This window comes from Sebastes fasciatus, chromosome 5, assembly GCF_043250625.1.
Source record: "Sebastes fasciatus isolate fSebFas1 chromosome 5, fSebFas1.pri, whole genome shotgun sequence".
Classification (NCBI taxonomy): domain Eukaryota; kingdom Metazoa; phylum Chordata; class Actinopteri; order Perciformes; family Sebastidae; genus Sebastes; species Sebastes fasciatus.
In genome coordinates, this window is record NC_133799.1 from 8,350,257 (window position 1) to 8,363,780 (window position 13,524).

At 39.6% G+C, this 13,524-nt stretch overlaps 1 protein-coding gene across 9 annotated transcripts in view; it reads left to right on the plus strand.

Moving 5' to 3' along the window:
- The window catches only part of sgip1a (SH3GL interacting endocytic adaptor 1a), a 95,351-nt gene that overhangs the window by 75,714 nt on the left and 6,113 nt on the right, over positions 1-13,524 (plus strand). For 8 of the 9 annotated variants that reach the window (XM_074634877.1, XM_074634883.1, XM_074634879.1 and 5 more), the window contains 8 exons: positions 373-494; positions 1,739-1,892; positions 7,490-7,549; positions 8,565-8,676; positions 10,573-10,728; positions 12,095-12,230; positions 12,357-12,559; positions 12,661-12,725. In XM_074634877.1, the coding sequence (XP_074490978.1) occupies positions 373-494; positions 1,739-1,892; positions 7,490-7,549; positions 8,565-8,676; positions 10,573-10,728; positions 12,095-12,230; positions 12,357-12,559; positions 12,661-12,725 (1,008 nt within the window). The remainder of the gene's footprint in view (positions 1-372; positions 495-1,738; positions 1,893-7,489; positions 7,550-8,564; positions 8,677-10,572; positions 10,729-12,094; positions 12,231-12,356; positions 12,560-12,660; positions 12,726-13,524) is intronic. The other variant, XM_074634882.1, reaches the window with a different exon arrangement.

The following is a 13,524-nucleotide window of genomic DNA, read 5'->3' on the forward strand; positions in this document are numbered from 1 at the left end:
AAAATAGGATGTTGTCTGTTCTTAATCCTTTATAGAGTTGTGCATGATGGAAGTGAAAAAAAAAACAATTTCAAGGACTGAAATGAAGCATAATGAATAATATGAAAACTTAGTCTGTGTAGTGAAACTGTTGCTTAAGTAAAAACAGTCCCTTGTTTATAAAATATTATGCTCTTCAGTTACATTGTATGCATGAAAATATATTACCAAAACATACAAAAAATAGGAAATATGCTTGCCAATGTGTCTAAAGACGATTCTGTCCATCCTGCATCCATTCTGCATTTGTACTGTTGCTGTTTCCACACTATTAAGCATCTCATAAGAACATTTTGTAAAGTAATCCCTATATGTTACTGTTCTGTTCTGCAGGTTCCTCGTCTCCAGTGCGACCTGCCACTCCTTCGTCAGTCAGCCCCACTCCACCACCACCTCCACCTCGCCCCCCTTCACGGCCCAAACTTCCTCCAGGGAAACCCACTGTAGGAGACGCAGTAAGTGTTGCGGTTGCTCATATTTTTACTTCTAATTGAGATGGTTGTATTTTGGTATTTTGCCAACTATTTGGTACTGACACACCAGTATCAAACTGTGTCACGGTTGCAACAAGTTCTGGTCTGTTAATACCTCGGGTTTTCAGTCACTGCTCTTCAGAATCTTCCCATCTTAAGTCTTAAGTTAAGATAGGACGATTCTAAGGTAGGATTTTTCCCAATTTGGTCTTACAGAAGCAAATCCTAACTAACTTTAGGAATCCTATCTCATCTCACTTTATCCTATCTTATCTCAGGCTGGTTAGGAAATCAAAAATGCTCAATCCAACATCGCATATCAACTTTTATGTCTGTTGCCTAGCAACCGACGCTACTTTTCTCATCTCGCCGAGCTAAAAAACTTTGTAACCATTGTTTTTCTCATTGAAATGCACAAAAATGGAACAAAAACAATGACAGGCACTTTACTTAAAGGCAGATGAGTTAGACCTGGTGGTAACATCTGTAAAGAAATCCAAAGATGTTCTTTTTTGGGAAATTGCTAACTCGGCTAAAAGAAAGAGAGTGGGCTAAGAGAGCGACACAGTCTCCGCCTTATCCGGCATCCAACGGAGTGGTGATACTATCAAAAAGAAAATAAGTACACTGACAAGTGATACAAAGAGGAAGGCAGCTCTTATGTCCAGGAAGAAAAGTGAAAGTTAGGGCAGTTTAACGGTTATCCTAAAGTTAGGAGAGTTTATTTAAGATTTTGGGAAGTTAGGATGCTTGTGTTATACACTTTTCCTATCTTAAGTTAGGATAGGAACAATTGACTTAGGAACTGTTAATCTGTAATGTCTTTTTTCCTAAATCAGGTTCTAAGGCTAATTACCATGGTTACCAAACAGTTAAGATAGGATCTGCAAGTTAAGAAGTTTCTGTAATACGCCCCCTGGTCTTTGGCTGACCTGCATCCTTGCATTGACTAGCAGGAAACTTCCATAACAGAGCCAACGCATCCAAACACAACTGTACAACTTGCTTATGTTAAAATGAGCTTTGACAAAAGTTTTCCAGGAGTAACGAAGTCCACCACATTCAGGGCTTAATCTGAATACTTGAAATAACTTCTGGTGGTTAAATGTCTTTACCAGAGAACAATAGGAATGGTATAAGATGCAGAAAACCTTGAACCTAAAAATGTCTTTCTCATTTCATTCCATCTAATCCGTCTTTCTCCTACTATCTTTTTATCTGTTCAGAATCGTCCGTTCAGCCCACCGATCCACTCTGCCAGCCCCCCTCCCATCGCCCCGTTGGCGCGGGCCGAGAGCACCTCCTCCATCTCCTCCACCAACTCGCTGAGTGCCGCCACCACCCCCACCGTCGGTAAAGAGCTCTCCGTGTCCGTGACAGGTGTGTGATCTCTCAACTGTTACTGAGCTGTGCAGCCTGTCGTCTGACAGCTAGCAGTGTTAGCTGAGTTTAACTTTTCATGTTATATATTAAAAGTTCGTTATTGATTTTATGCACTGGCCCTGTCCTTCCTTGTGCTCAGAGTTTTTGTGGAATGAGTCATGCAGTTTTGTATTTATTTATTCATTTTTAAATGTCTTTTTTTCTGGAATCGTTTGTGTCTTGATTTATATTAATTTCACGTAAATATTGTGTCTGGTTTAGGTTGACGCACACAGACAAATTTATATTTACATTCTCACACACACGCACGCGCAGTATGAGCGGGTGGTGAAGCAGGGTGTTGCACAATCAAACCTTCCTCTAATGAATTAATGGCACAACAACAGTTTAAACTCCTTGATCTAACTTTAGAGTCGCTGTTGAAGGACCTCGCAGTGCAGAGTTGTGAGTGTATAATAGCAAATCTCAGCAGACTGTAACATGGCTGAGTCATAACAGATTTAAGAAATAAACACTCTGGAGGCAGCAGCAGTTACATAAAACCAGAATGTAGTCCCTGGTTGGAGGTAGCTTTCTTAAAACAAATTGCAAGGACAAACAATAAGTAAACAGCTCAGACTGTAGCATGAACTGAAGTCTCTATTATAGCCCTCAATGTGTACATTATATATTAATTGTGGTTTTGTTGGTGGATCAAAAAGCTGACGGACTTGACAGTAACATAAAGGTCACTGAGACAGCATTAATTAATTTTAATTATAAGATGACACTTTTCCAGTTTCAGTGCTGTTTCATTTCGACATTTTCATCTTGTGTTGTATGGTACCTTCAAATGAAACTCGTGAGCTTGTGTTTACAACATGGGAAATCATGTACACAATATGCTCGGCGTTCAAATGGTTAAGTCGTGAGAACACCGCTGCTAGGCAAGCTAGCAAGCGGGTAACATAATGCAAGAAATGCAAAGGCATAATGACAATAAAAGATGAGGTCGTTTGGAATATCACCATTTTCCTCAGACATATAAAATTACGAAGAAAAACAATATACGACTAAAATGAAAATATATTCACTTATATACTGTATATATATTATCTTAAGGTCAGGTATAGTGACCTTGAAGTATACTTATATATAATATATTATATATATATATATATATACATATATTTATATGTATATATATATATATATATATATATTTATTTATATTTATATATATTTATTTATATATATTCTTGAGGTATACTTATATATACTGTATATATATTCACGTTCATATGGACTCTTCTGGTGAACACGGTAAACACAACCCCATTTGAAGGCACCATAAGATGCTTTATCTTTAGTTTTTTTACAGAATTCATTTTGTGTGCATGAAAGTACTTTTTATAGATTAATTTTATTTTCACCTCTGTTTTGATTTGCTTTCTGTTTTTTTGTTTTGCCGTCTGTCTCTTTATTTGTCCTTTGGCTTGTCAGAAGACGATGCTTTTGTAGACAAACTGCCCACCTTTGAGAGACACTTTGATTCGTTTGCAGGTATAGTAAAGATCCCCTCGGAGAGAGGAGAGGTGACGGGCTGGGGGGGGGGCAGGGGTGTTCCTGTGTCTCTGTTTTCAGTATGTTTGATGCTCTTTACCCAGAGTGCACTTGACATAGACGGGTAAAGGTCCGTCATCACTGAGGGTTTATGTGCTTTCTGGACTAATGTCAGTCAAAGCGTCTAGGTATTGGGACAGTGAGACACGTTTTTGGGTCTTTTTTTCACATTGTGGCAGAAAGTTTCAGAAAGTTTTCAATCTTTTCACATTAAATACATCTCAAATTATGACATCTATAAAAAAGAACAATCTCTGTGTCATTATCCTAATACCTATTTATTTGACTAGTCTACTTCAGGTTTCGCTCACAGATGTAGGGACAAACCACACGTTCATTTTGTTCTTTTCAAACATGGCAGCATTTTTCAGTGAAGTTGTCATCATGGTTTTACTTTTGCCGACTCATACCTTCCCACACAATGCCAAGCATTTAATAGATATCTCGCTCTCTCTCCTATCAGCGTATCTTACTCTCTCTTTCACTCACCCTCTTGTATCTCTCTTGTTACCCGCAGACAAAATCTGCCAGGAAAAAAAAGAAAGCTGTGGTGACACAGAAAACTGCATCGACCTTTTTTTTACGAAAAAGTTTGAGTGTCTTCCCCTTTGCCCATCTGTTCGCTCGTGAGACTTTTCTCTCTGTTTTATGACTGTGCACCAGTAGCTGTCTCGCCATGTCACCATGGCAACCTTGTGTCTCTTCTCTTGGCAACACATATTGTGTGTGTGTGTGCAGAGTGCAGTGCAGTCCCTCCCAGATACCTTTACTCTCAGTCTGCACCATGAGAGTGTGTTTGAGTGTTTGCGTGTTGAGTGAGCATGTCTGAAGAGCTCCTTATCTGTGGGCCCTTGAGATCCATATTGTCTGTCATTCTCTCACTCACACACACACTCTCACACATACTGTCAGATGAGAGCTGCTGCTCACAGAGTCGTTTGAAGTCTGGCATGAGAATTAGGTAGAATTAGACAAGCAGCAGCTGTTTGGTATTCATGCCATCCTCTCTCTACCGCTGGAGTAGCACCACACAGCCTCAAGTTCAACCAATCTCCACTTGGCCCTAAAGCCTCGGCCTACTCCCACACTCGACCCCTGACGCCCACCTGTCACACCTGTCACTCACGCACTCTCAAGCCATAGAAAAATACAACTCCGAAACCCCGCCCTCCCCATCTGAACACCTGCCCTTTTGTTCTCTTCATGAAGTGCCGCGCTGCTCTCATCGTTCCATCACCCGACAACTCTGTTAGTCCACTCACTCAAAAACTCAACTTCACTGGTGGGACCCTACAGCAAAACAATAGTATGGACTTGAACAAGCCTTTTACATTGGAAGAGTCTTGTTTTTGTTATTCAGCAAATAATGCCACATGTAAACACAATCCCTGGTAATGTTTGTTCCAGTCAAACTGCAGCTGCATCCCAGTTCAGGAGCTGGATCCTCCAAAGTCTGAAATCATAGACCAAGTACGTCGTGACCGGCCAGAAAAGCTTGTCTCTTTTGAAATGCAGCTGAGAAATTATGCCTTCTTTTGCCCAAAGTTTGAGGACAGAAACAGTGTGTCCTTTACAGCCTAAAATATTCTATATCCTTTTTCACTTGTGTCCTTTTAAATGAAGCATCTTCTCCGTGTGAACTCTCATCACAAGTTTGATATGTCTGTGACTTGTGACAAGAGCAATCGTTTTCCGTTCTCAAATGTTTTTGTTTAGATATTTATTATATTCTTGAGAGGCTAAAACTATCCTGTGTTTTACAAGAAAAAAAGGAATTATTAGAGAGAAGTCAGAAAAAACATAGTTATGTGTGGAAGAAATATATTTTTGAGTTTGTCCTGTAACATTAATCATCTCATGACTCTTAAAATAATCCTGCGACCCCTTTTGGAGATCCTGGCCCTCAGGTATAGATCAAGTGCCATAATGCATTGTTCACTGGTCAGTTGTTCTCTCTATTAACTCATAATGTCAGGAAATACTAAATCCTTTTCACGTTTATCAGAGCAACTGCTCTGCTGGGGTGGGTATCAAGATATATTGATATTAGGGCTGTGAAAATGAACGCGATAATAACACATTAACTCAAATTAACTAGTTTTAACGCCTCAATGTTTTAACGCATTAATGCAGCTTGCGATTTTTAGGTTGTAGTGGCATATGCATGTGGCATATAGTGTCATATGCACCTAGAAAACCTAAGGAATCCGTTGGTACCAACCATGTCATACTAGCTTGTTGCAAAGGTGGTTAAATAACGCTCCAAACTTAATTAAAAACTTTGGAGACATGGCCATTTTCAAAGGGGTCCCTTGATCTCTGACCTCAAGATATGTGAATGTAAATGGGTTCTATGGGTACCCACGAGTCTCCCCTTTACAGACATGCCCACTTTATGATAATCACATGCAGTTTGAGGCAAGTCATAGTCAAGTTAGCACACTGACACACTGACAGCTGTTGTTGCCTGTACTTGACAAATCTCCCTTTTAAGATACATTTTGAAATTAATTTGCAATTAATCGCACTTCACTATGGACAATCATGTGATTAATTGCAATTGAATATTTTAATCGTTTGACAGCCTTTATTGCTATATATTGTTTACCACTAACCTGCTGCATCTTCTGCCTGTTGTCCATCACAGTGAATTTTACCAACATGTACTCTAAACTCTGGAGCTTGCTTAGTCCACCATTTGAGGGCAACTTCTCGGTGATAAACTTGTCTGAACACCACTGTTAGTTTTGCCTCACATGGCACACATGGTAAGCCTCCCAACCACTCGGCCACCAGGACGCCCCACTTGGTACGCTTTTTGCTAGTTGTCCATAATGTATTGAAGTGAAAGTTACCAACATGCAGTCTAAGTTTACCACTGGTACTTGCATGTCAGCTGTTTGAGGTATAGCTCAAACAATACTGGACTTTTTAGGCCAATATTTTAGCTATTTGAGAGTTTAAATCTGATAACGATATACTGGCTATCTTTTTTTTTTTGCATAAACATATAGAATTAATTTCTAAATGAGCAGGATTTTTGCTAATGTGGACAAACTTTGTAATGGAGACACCATTTCTAAACTAATTGAAATATATCTTTGACATTTCTGCTGACAGATACATTGCTACCAATAATCTGCAATAAGATAATATTGGCTAATATATCAGCCCGGTTAATTTATCTGTCTAGCTCTAGTTGGAGGGAAATCTCTTAGTGATAAACTTTCAACGGAAGTTAACCAGGACTGTCTGAAAGCACTTAGTTCAGCCTCATAGAGACCAAAACTGTCTTCACCTTCATAGAGAATGTTCCCTGGAGGATCCAGCCCCTGAAATTGGGACGCAGCATCTCTGTACCGATGCACCACCGCCCCCCCTCCCTCCCTCCCTCCCTGCTCTCTGGTATCATGGCTGCCCCCTGCAGGGTGTCTTTATACACGACAGTCTGCTTCCATTAAAAGTGGAGGCCTGGAGGAAAAAGTGAGCGCAGTAAGACACTGAGAGAAAAGCCTAAAATAGATAAACGCAATATGAACAATCTGCCACTGATGAAGAAAGTAGTGCCAGTTTAGCGCCTCAATCAGAGCATCAGCTGGTTACCATTTCATCATGTTGCATAACAGAGAAACAACCACAAAACTGTCTCTACAGCCTCGACTTGCTCTGTTGCACATTGAGTCGTACCACTGGCAGTAACACACCTGGCCCTCACTCCACCTGACTCCTGCCTTTCCTCACGCACGCAAGCAAGCACCCACAAAAAAAACATCACCCGTGTTGTCACATGCTCTGTCTCGGCTTGTCCCTCTTCGTCCCCCCCTACGGCCTCCACCTCCACGTTTCACCCCACTGTGACGTGTGATAGACCTGCCATGTGAGACTCACGCTACTGTCCTTCTCTCCTCCTCACCCACTTCCCTCCCTTCCATCCCTCTTCCTCCTCCCTCCCTCCTCGTCCCCACCTCCCCTCCTTCCTCCACCCCACACAGAGAATGACCAGCCATCCCTTGTATGGTTTGACAGAGGGAAGTTTTATTTAACCTTTGAAGGTAAGTTTTCTCTACACCAGGGTAGCGTGCACACACACTTTTCTGAGGCTCATTTGTGCAAGCTTCGCACCCTCCCCTGCCCTGCCCCTTCTTTCCTTCCTTCCTCCCTTCCTTCTCCTTCCTCTTTCTCCTTTCCATTCCCTCCATCACCCTAACCCACGCCATGCTAACTCCTGGCTGAGCCCCCCCGCCCTCTCTCGTATGCAGTCAACTATGCCGTCTCGTCCTACCTTCCTTCTCTTCCTGACATTGTTCATTCTCATTTCGTCTGCGCTGACCGCCTTCATTCCCCTGAAGAATCATCGTTCTTCCTGTACTTTACTAATCTCTTTGTCGTCACTTTTGTCCTTTTTGGTCGTTTGGTTTTTGGTTTGATCTTCGGGCTCTCTGATCTTCTTTGATCTTGTCAGAATAATTCAGCTTTAACAGCATGTCTGGAACAAGCATGCACATCTTTCTCTCAGTCTCTCTCTCTCTACATCTGCCTCTGTCTTTCCTTTTCTCATCTACCTGTGCTTATTCAGTTAAAAGTCAGCGTGTAACCTACTGTATAAAAAAAACATACATTTGAGTGGTGATATTTGAAGTAATTGTGTTTAATTCTACGATTTCACAGTCAAAGAGCAGAGAGAAATGGCTATCCTATTCACACATAACCTGCTGCTTTCATGCCACCTTACTAACACCAATATTTGTTCTCATTTCAAATAGTTTTAAAGTTTCATCGTGTGTTGTTCCTCATTTCATCCACACACTGGTTAGGAAGAGTGTAGAGTCCTGGTTTGGTACCTATTGTTAATCTATTGACCTCTGTTGACTGTTATGTTGTATTCTGGGTTGAAGCTACTATACGTTCTTTCATATAGCCCTGACTGTGGATATAACAACCAGTGAGAGTAAATAGCGTTGAATTCAGCTCATTGGATTGTAAGCGATAGACATTGGTTGAGTGTGTGTCTCGCCCCGTTCAGACTATTTTAACATGTGTTTGTATGCGTGTGTGTGTTGCCTCCAGGCTGCTCCAGAGGGCCCAGTCCTCTCACCATGGGCGCTCAGGACACGCTTCCTGTGGCCGCTGCGTTCACAGAGACGGTCAACGCCTTCTTTAAAGGAGCTGACCCCAGCAAGTAGGTCAACAAACAGCTTCACACATTCACAACATATCCTGACATTACATTAGGACTGGACATTAGGATTCCCCGACCTGGAGCGCTATTTTCATGGCTTTTTTTCGTGCGTGACTGATTTGAAAAGAGTGTGTTCATTCAGCTTATACCGCAGTACTTAAAGGATAATGCTGGAGTTGGTAACACTTTACTTAATCCCCTTCCTATTTAACTTTTCTAAGAATTATTTAAACAGTTGGTAAATTGTTTATAACACCCAATACTGTGGTTGTAAACAGATATAGGGACATTTTTAAGTGTCTGAAGCATCCACAACTGTAGTATAAACACTTAGTGAATGACTGATAACACAATATTACATAGCTGCAATCATATTTTTTTTATATATGTATGATTATACTAATGAACAAATCTTGTAGTGTGTTATAAAGCTGTTATTAACAGTTTATATACATTTACACTTCATTTACAGGAAGGTTTAACACAGTTTATAATATATTATATTGATTATGTATTTTCCACAATTGTATTGCTGAGTAGAGCTGCAACAATTAATCCATTAGTTGTCAATTATTAAATTAATCCCCAACTATTTTGATAATCAATTAGTCGGTTTGAGTATTTGTTTAAGAAAAAGAGTCCAAATTTTCAGATTCCAGCTTCTTAAATGTGAATATTTTCTGGTTTCTTTACTCTTCTATGACAGTAAACTGAATATCTTTGAGTTGTGGACAAAACAAGACATTTGAGGACGTCATCTTGGGCTTTGGGAAACACAGATCGACTTTTTTCGACTTTTCCTGACATTTTATAGACCAAACAACTAATCAATTAATCGAGAAAAATATCGACAGATTAATCGACAATGAAAATAATCGTTAGCTGCAGCCCTACATGTGATGTTATTTCATAATTATTTATTTATGTATTCAATATTGAACACTTTGGAGCTCTACATACAGTATTTAATGGCCTTCATCAACAGGCATAGTTTTCTCAGTTATCATGGAGAGTGAAGAAGAATTGTTTACAAATTGTTACGGTACTGTAAAACTTCTCTTTATACACAGTTACAGATGCTTCACAGGAGAAGTTATACTGCAGTTGTTGACAAATGTACTTAATAAGCATTTAAACATGTCCGTATAACTGCTTACAGCTACATTATAGTGTGTTAAAAATTAGGGGTGTGAATCTTTCGGGATCTCATGATTCGATTTATTTTCGATTCCTGATTCAAAACGATGCCTTTACACATTTATTCTACTAAAGTTTTTAGTATTTCTCAATTCTCAGAATAACAACTTCAAGTTTAAAAAAAATAAAAATGTTTGCTGTTATATAAATAAAATTGGTAGACTTAAGCCAGCAGCCTTTTTATTTCCCAGAAACTTGCCAATTTAAAAAAATAAATTGTTCACAAAAAAACACTGTAAAACTGGTATTTAGTGTGATTTGTATCACATGCATTATGTCCATGACACCGTGTCCGAACTGGCTACGAGTGATGCCTTGCTTATCTTTTGTCAGCCAACCTGTTTCTATATGGATTGTATAATTTGTGACTGCATTTTGCATCTCTGCAGTGTAGTTTCATGTCGGGCAGACCTCACTGAGCATGCTCAGTTTTAGTGTTTATACTGCTTTTGAGGCGGGTTGAGGAGCTGAGAGGAAGTTTAAATTATTGATGTATGCTTTTTTTAATATTGACTAGAGTTGTGTGAATCATGATCTACAAAGCGTTGAATATATAAAGGCTGTGAGCCAGGCTTTTATTAAGAAATCACAAGATGTGAAACAAATTTGGGTGTGAAAAAATGAGAAGTCAACAAAATAAGTGTGTCTTGTACAGTTTCTGTCTCTCTAACCCACTCCTTGTCTTCCTCTTCCTCTCAGGTGTGTTGTGAAGATCATAGGTGAGATGGTTTTGTCGTTTCCGGCGGGAATCACGCGGCACTTTGCCAATAACCTGTCCCCCGCCGTGCTAACCTTCAGCATAACCAACTACAGCCGACTGGAGCATGTGCTGCCTAACCCCCAGCTCCTCTGCTGGTAATGACACCGCTGTGAACTCACCACCTCACTCTCAGAAACAAATAATAAATACACAGTGTTTCACCGGAGGCTGTGAACATCCTCCTCACATGAGTAGTTCAAGACTGAATGCTTTATTGTCCAGCTTGGACACTACCCCAAATTTCTTTTAAATGTTCTGAATGTTTATAATTTAACTAAACTTCATGAAACCAAATCAAATACTCACTGTGCATTATAATTTGTATTAATAATTTTAATTTCACTTAAAGAGCATGTGAGATAATAGCTTAAAGAGCATGTTGCATCATGTAATCAAAATGAGTCACCTTCTTGTAGAAATATTAGTAAATGTAAAATTCTTTATCAACTATGTTTGTTTCTAGTTCATCGTGTATTTTTCATAATTATCATAGTAACAATAATAATATTTGTTTCCACACAACAAATCCTACTTATCACACTTAACAGTATGTTATTATGAGAGAGTAAACTTGATTTATTTATCACATTTCATACACAAGGAAAATTCAATGTGTTTTATAAATAAAATGTCTAATATATACAACAGCATAAAGTAAATTAACATGATCAAAAGAGAGGAAAAATTAAAAGGTTTGAAATGCATAAAGTGGCATAAAAACAAAGTGTAACTTTAAACGTATACAGTAAATTTTTAAATAAAAACTAACAAAGCTTTGGATGTTAATATGCACATATTTCTGTATTTGGAATAAGGATTTAAACTGGTAAAACTATCTGAGAAATGGCTCATAAAACAGTCCTGATCCCATATGGAAGAGTTTGGTTGTTAGTGAGGATGAGTAAACTTTAGATCATCTCAGACACTCATGCTAACATCATATTGAGTCATCATGAGGTCATCTGACTATCTGTCATCAGACTACTCTGAACAGAGGTCGGCTTTGTTTGTTTATCATCTTTGGTTTTAATTTTGTGATTCATGTGTGCAAATTACTCAACAAACACTTACTTGAGACCCATAAAAACTAATTTATAAGCTTACCAAAAATCACCACTCAATGGCACTAAAGCTGTATTGCCTCACATCGGAATAATTATTGCCGTTACATATGATTAATTACTAAATTAAATTGATAGAATATCTTTCTTTTAAAATAACAGAGGATAATTTCTGCAAGAAGTCTTTGATAAAATGTTATTTCTTAAACTCTGCATAGTTGTTGTAAAATCAGTGTAAAGCGCGACCTCTTGTGGCTCAATGTGAAAATTAAAATGCTGTTTTAAATTTCTGGTCAAACGTTCCTTTAAAACAGAGATGCTCGGTGCTGCACTCTTCACCAGGATCATGTATAGAATATCTGCATTTTGACGGTGCTTTTCTACTTCGCTTCCTCACCAGCGACACCACCACACAAGCCAAGGCCGATGCCAAGGACTTCTGGGTGAACATGCCAAACCTGATATCCCATTTAAAGAAGGTGGCAGAGCAGAAGCCACAGGCGACGTACTATAACGTGGACATGCTTAAGTATCAGGTAAGATCGTCATCACTAAGCTGAGAGATACACAGCAGCTTTGACTAACATGTTTTTCCTGGGTGCTTTTACGAACTGTAGGAACAACATGACATTATGTAAAAAACGTTTCCTCTCCGTGTGCAGGTATCGACGGAGGGGCTCCAGTCGATTCCTCTGAATCTAGCAGTGAGCTGGAGATGTGAGCCCACCAGCACTGACCTGAGGATAGACTACAAATACAACGGGGAGGCCATGACGACGCCGATGGCCCTCAACAACGTCCAGTTCCTCGTCCCTGTTGACGGAGGGGTTTCAAAACTACAGGCTGTCTTACCTCCTGCTGCATGGTACAGCCTAAACTTTACACTCAATTTTAACTTTGGCCTTTCAATTGGTCACTTCAGAAGCTTCATAAATATGTTTTTGGGCCCTCTTGTAATTCTGACAGGAATGCGGAGCATCAAAGAATCCTTTGGAAGATTCCTGATATCTCACAGAAATCTGAAAACGGAGGTATGATTAAACCAACGTACATCGTTTCATGATATTGATTTTCTTTGAAGAATAGCCTTGTGGCAAGAGCGTCCTGCTTTTAGTTTTATATTAATAAATATCTACGGAAGCCCTAAGCGGACATGATTCAAACTTTTTTTTTTAATACCATTATCTCAAGATCACAAGATAATTAACTCGTTATCACGAGAAAACAAAAGTTGTTTTCTTGTATTACTTATAATGTTTGTGTCAAATCAGCTGACGGTAAATGCATCCAGCTCATGTCAACTCGAGCTGAGCTGGATGCATTTACCGTCAGCTGATTTGACCCCAACATTATACGTAATAAAAGAAAACAACCTCTCTGTGTCGACCAATGTCAGCTGGGATCGGCTCCAGCACCCCCGCGACCATGAACAGGATAAGCGGTTACAGATAATGGATGGATGCCAAAAAGACTACAGGTGTAGGATACACAGGTGTTTCCTCGCTCTTAGCTCCTCCAGAAGCCTCCTCTCTCCTCGCTCCTAGTCTCCTTAAGGTGCATGTAAGGGATTGGAATATCCTCTGTTATGGCAGAGGGGAACGATTTTCCAGGTCACAGGAGGAGAGAGAGGAAGCGAGGTTAAAGTAATGAAAAGCACCCGATGCCCGTCAGGAAAAGATGATACTATGTGGTTGTCAGCTCTGCCTGAAGTAAATGATGCCCTCTTCTGTCTACAAATGGTGTGACAATAACCTCAGATTTGCTATTTTCTGACTGTTTTCATCGTGACGTCTCGCTGCACTGTGGCTGTCGCTATGTATGTTTCCAGAG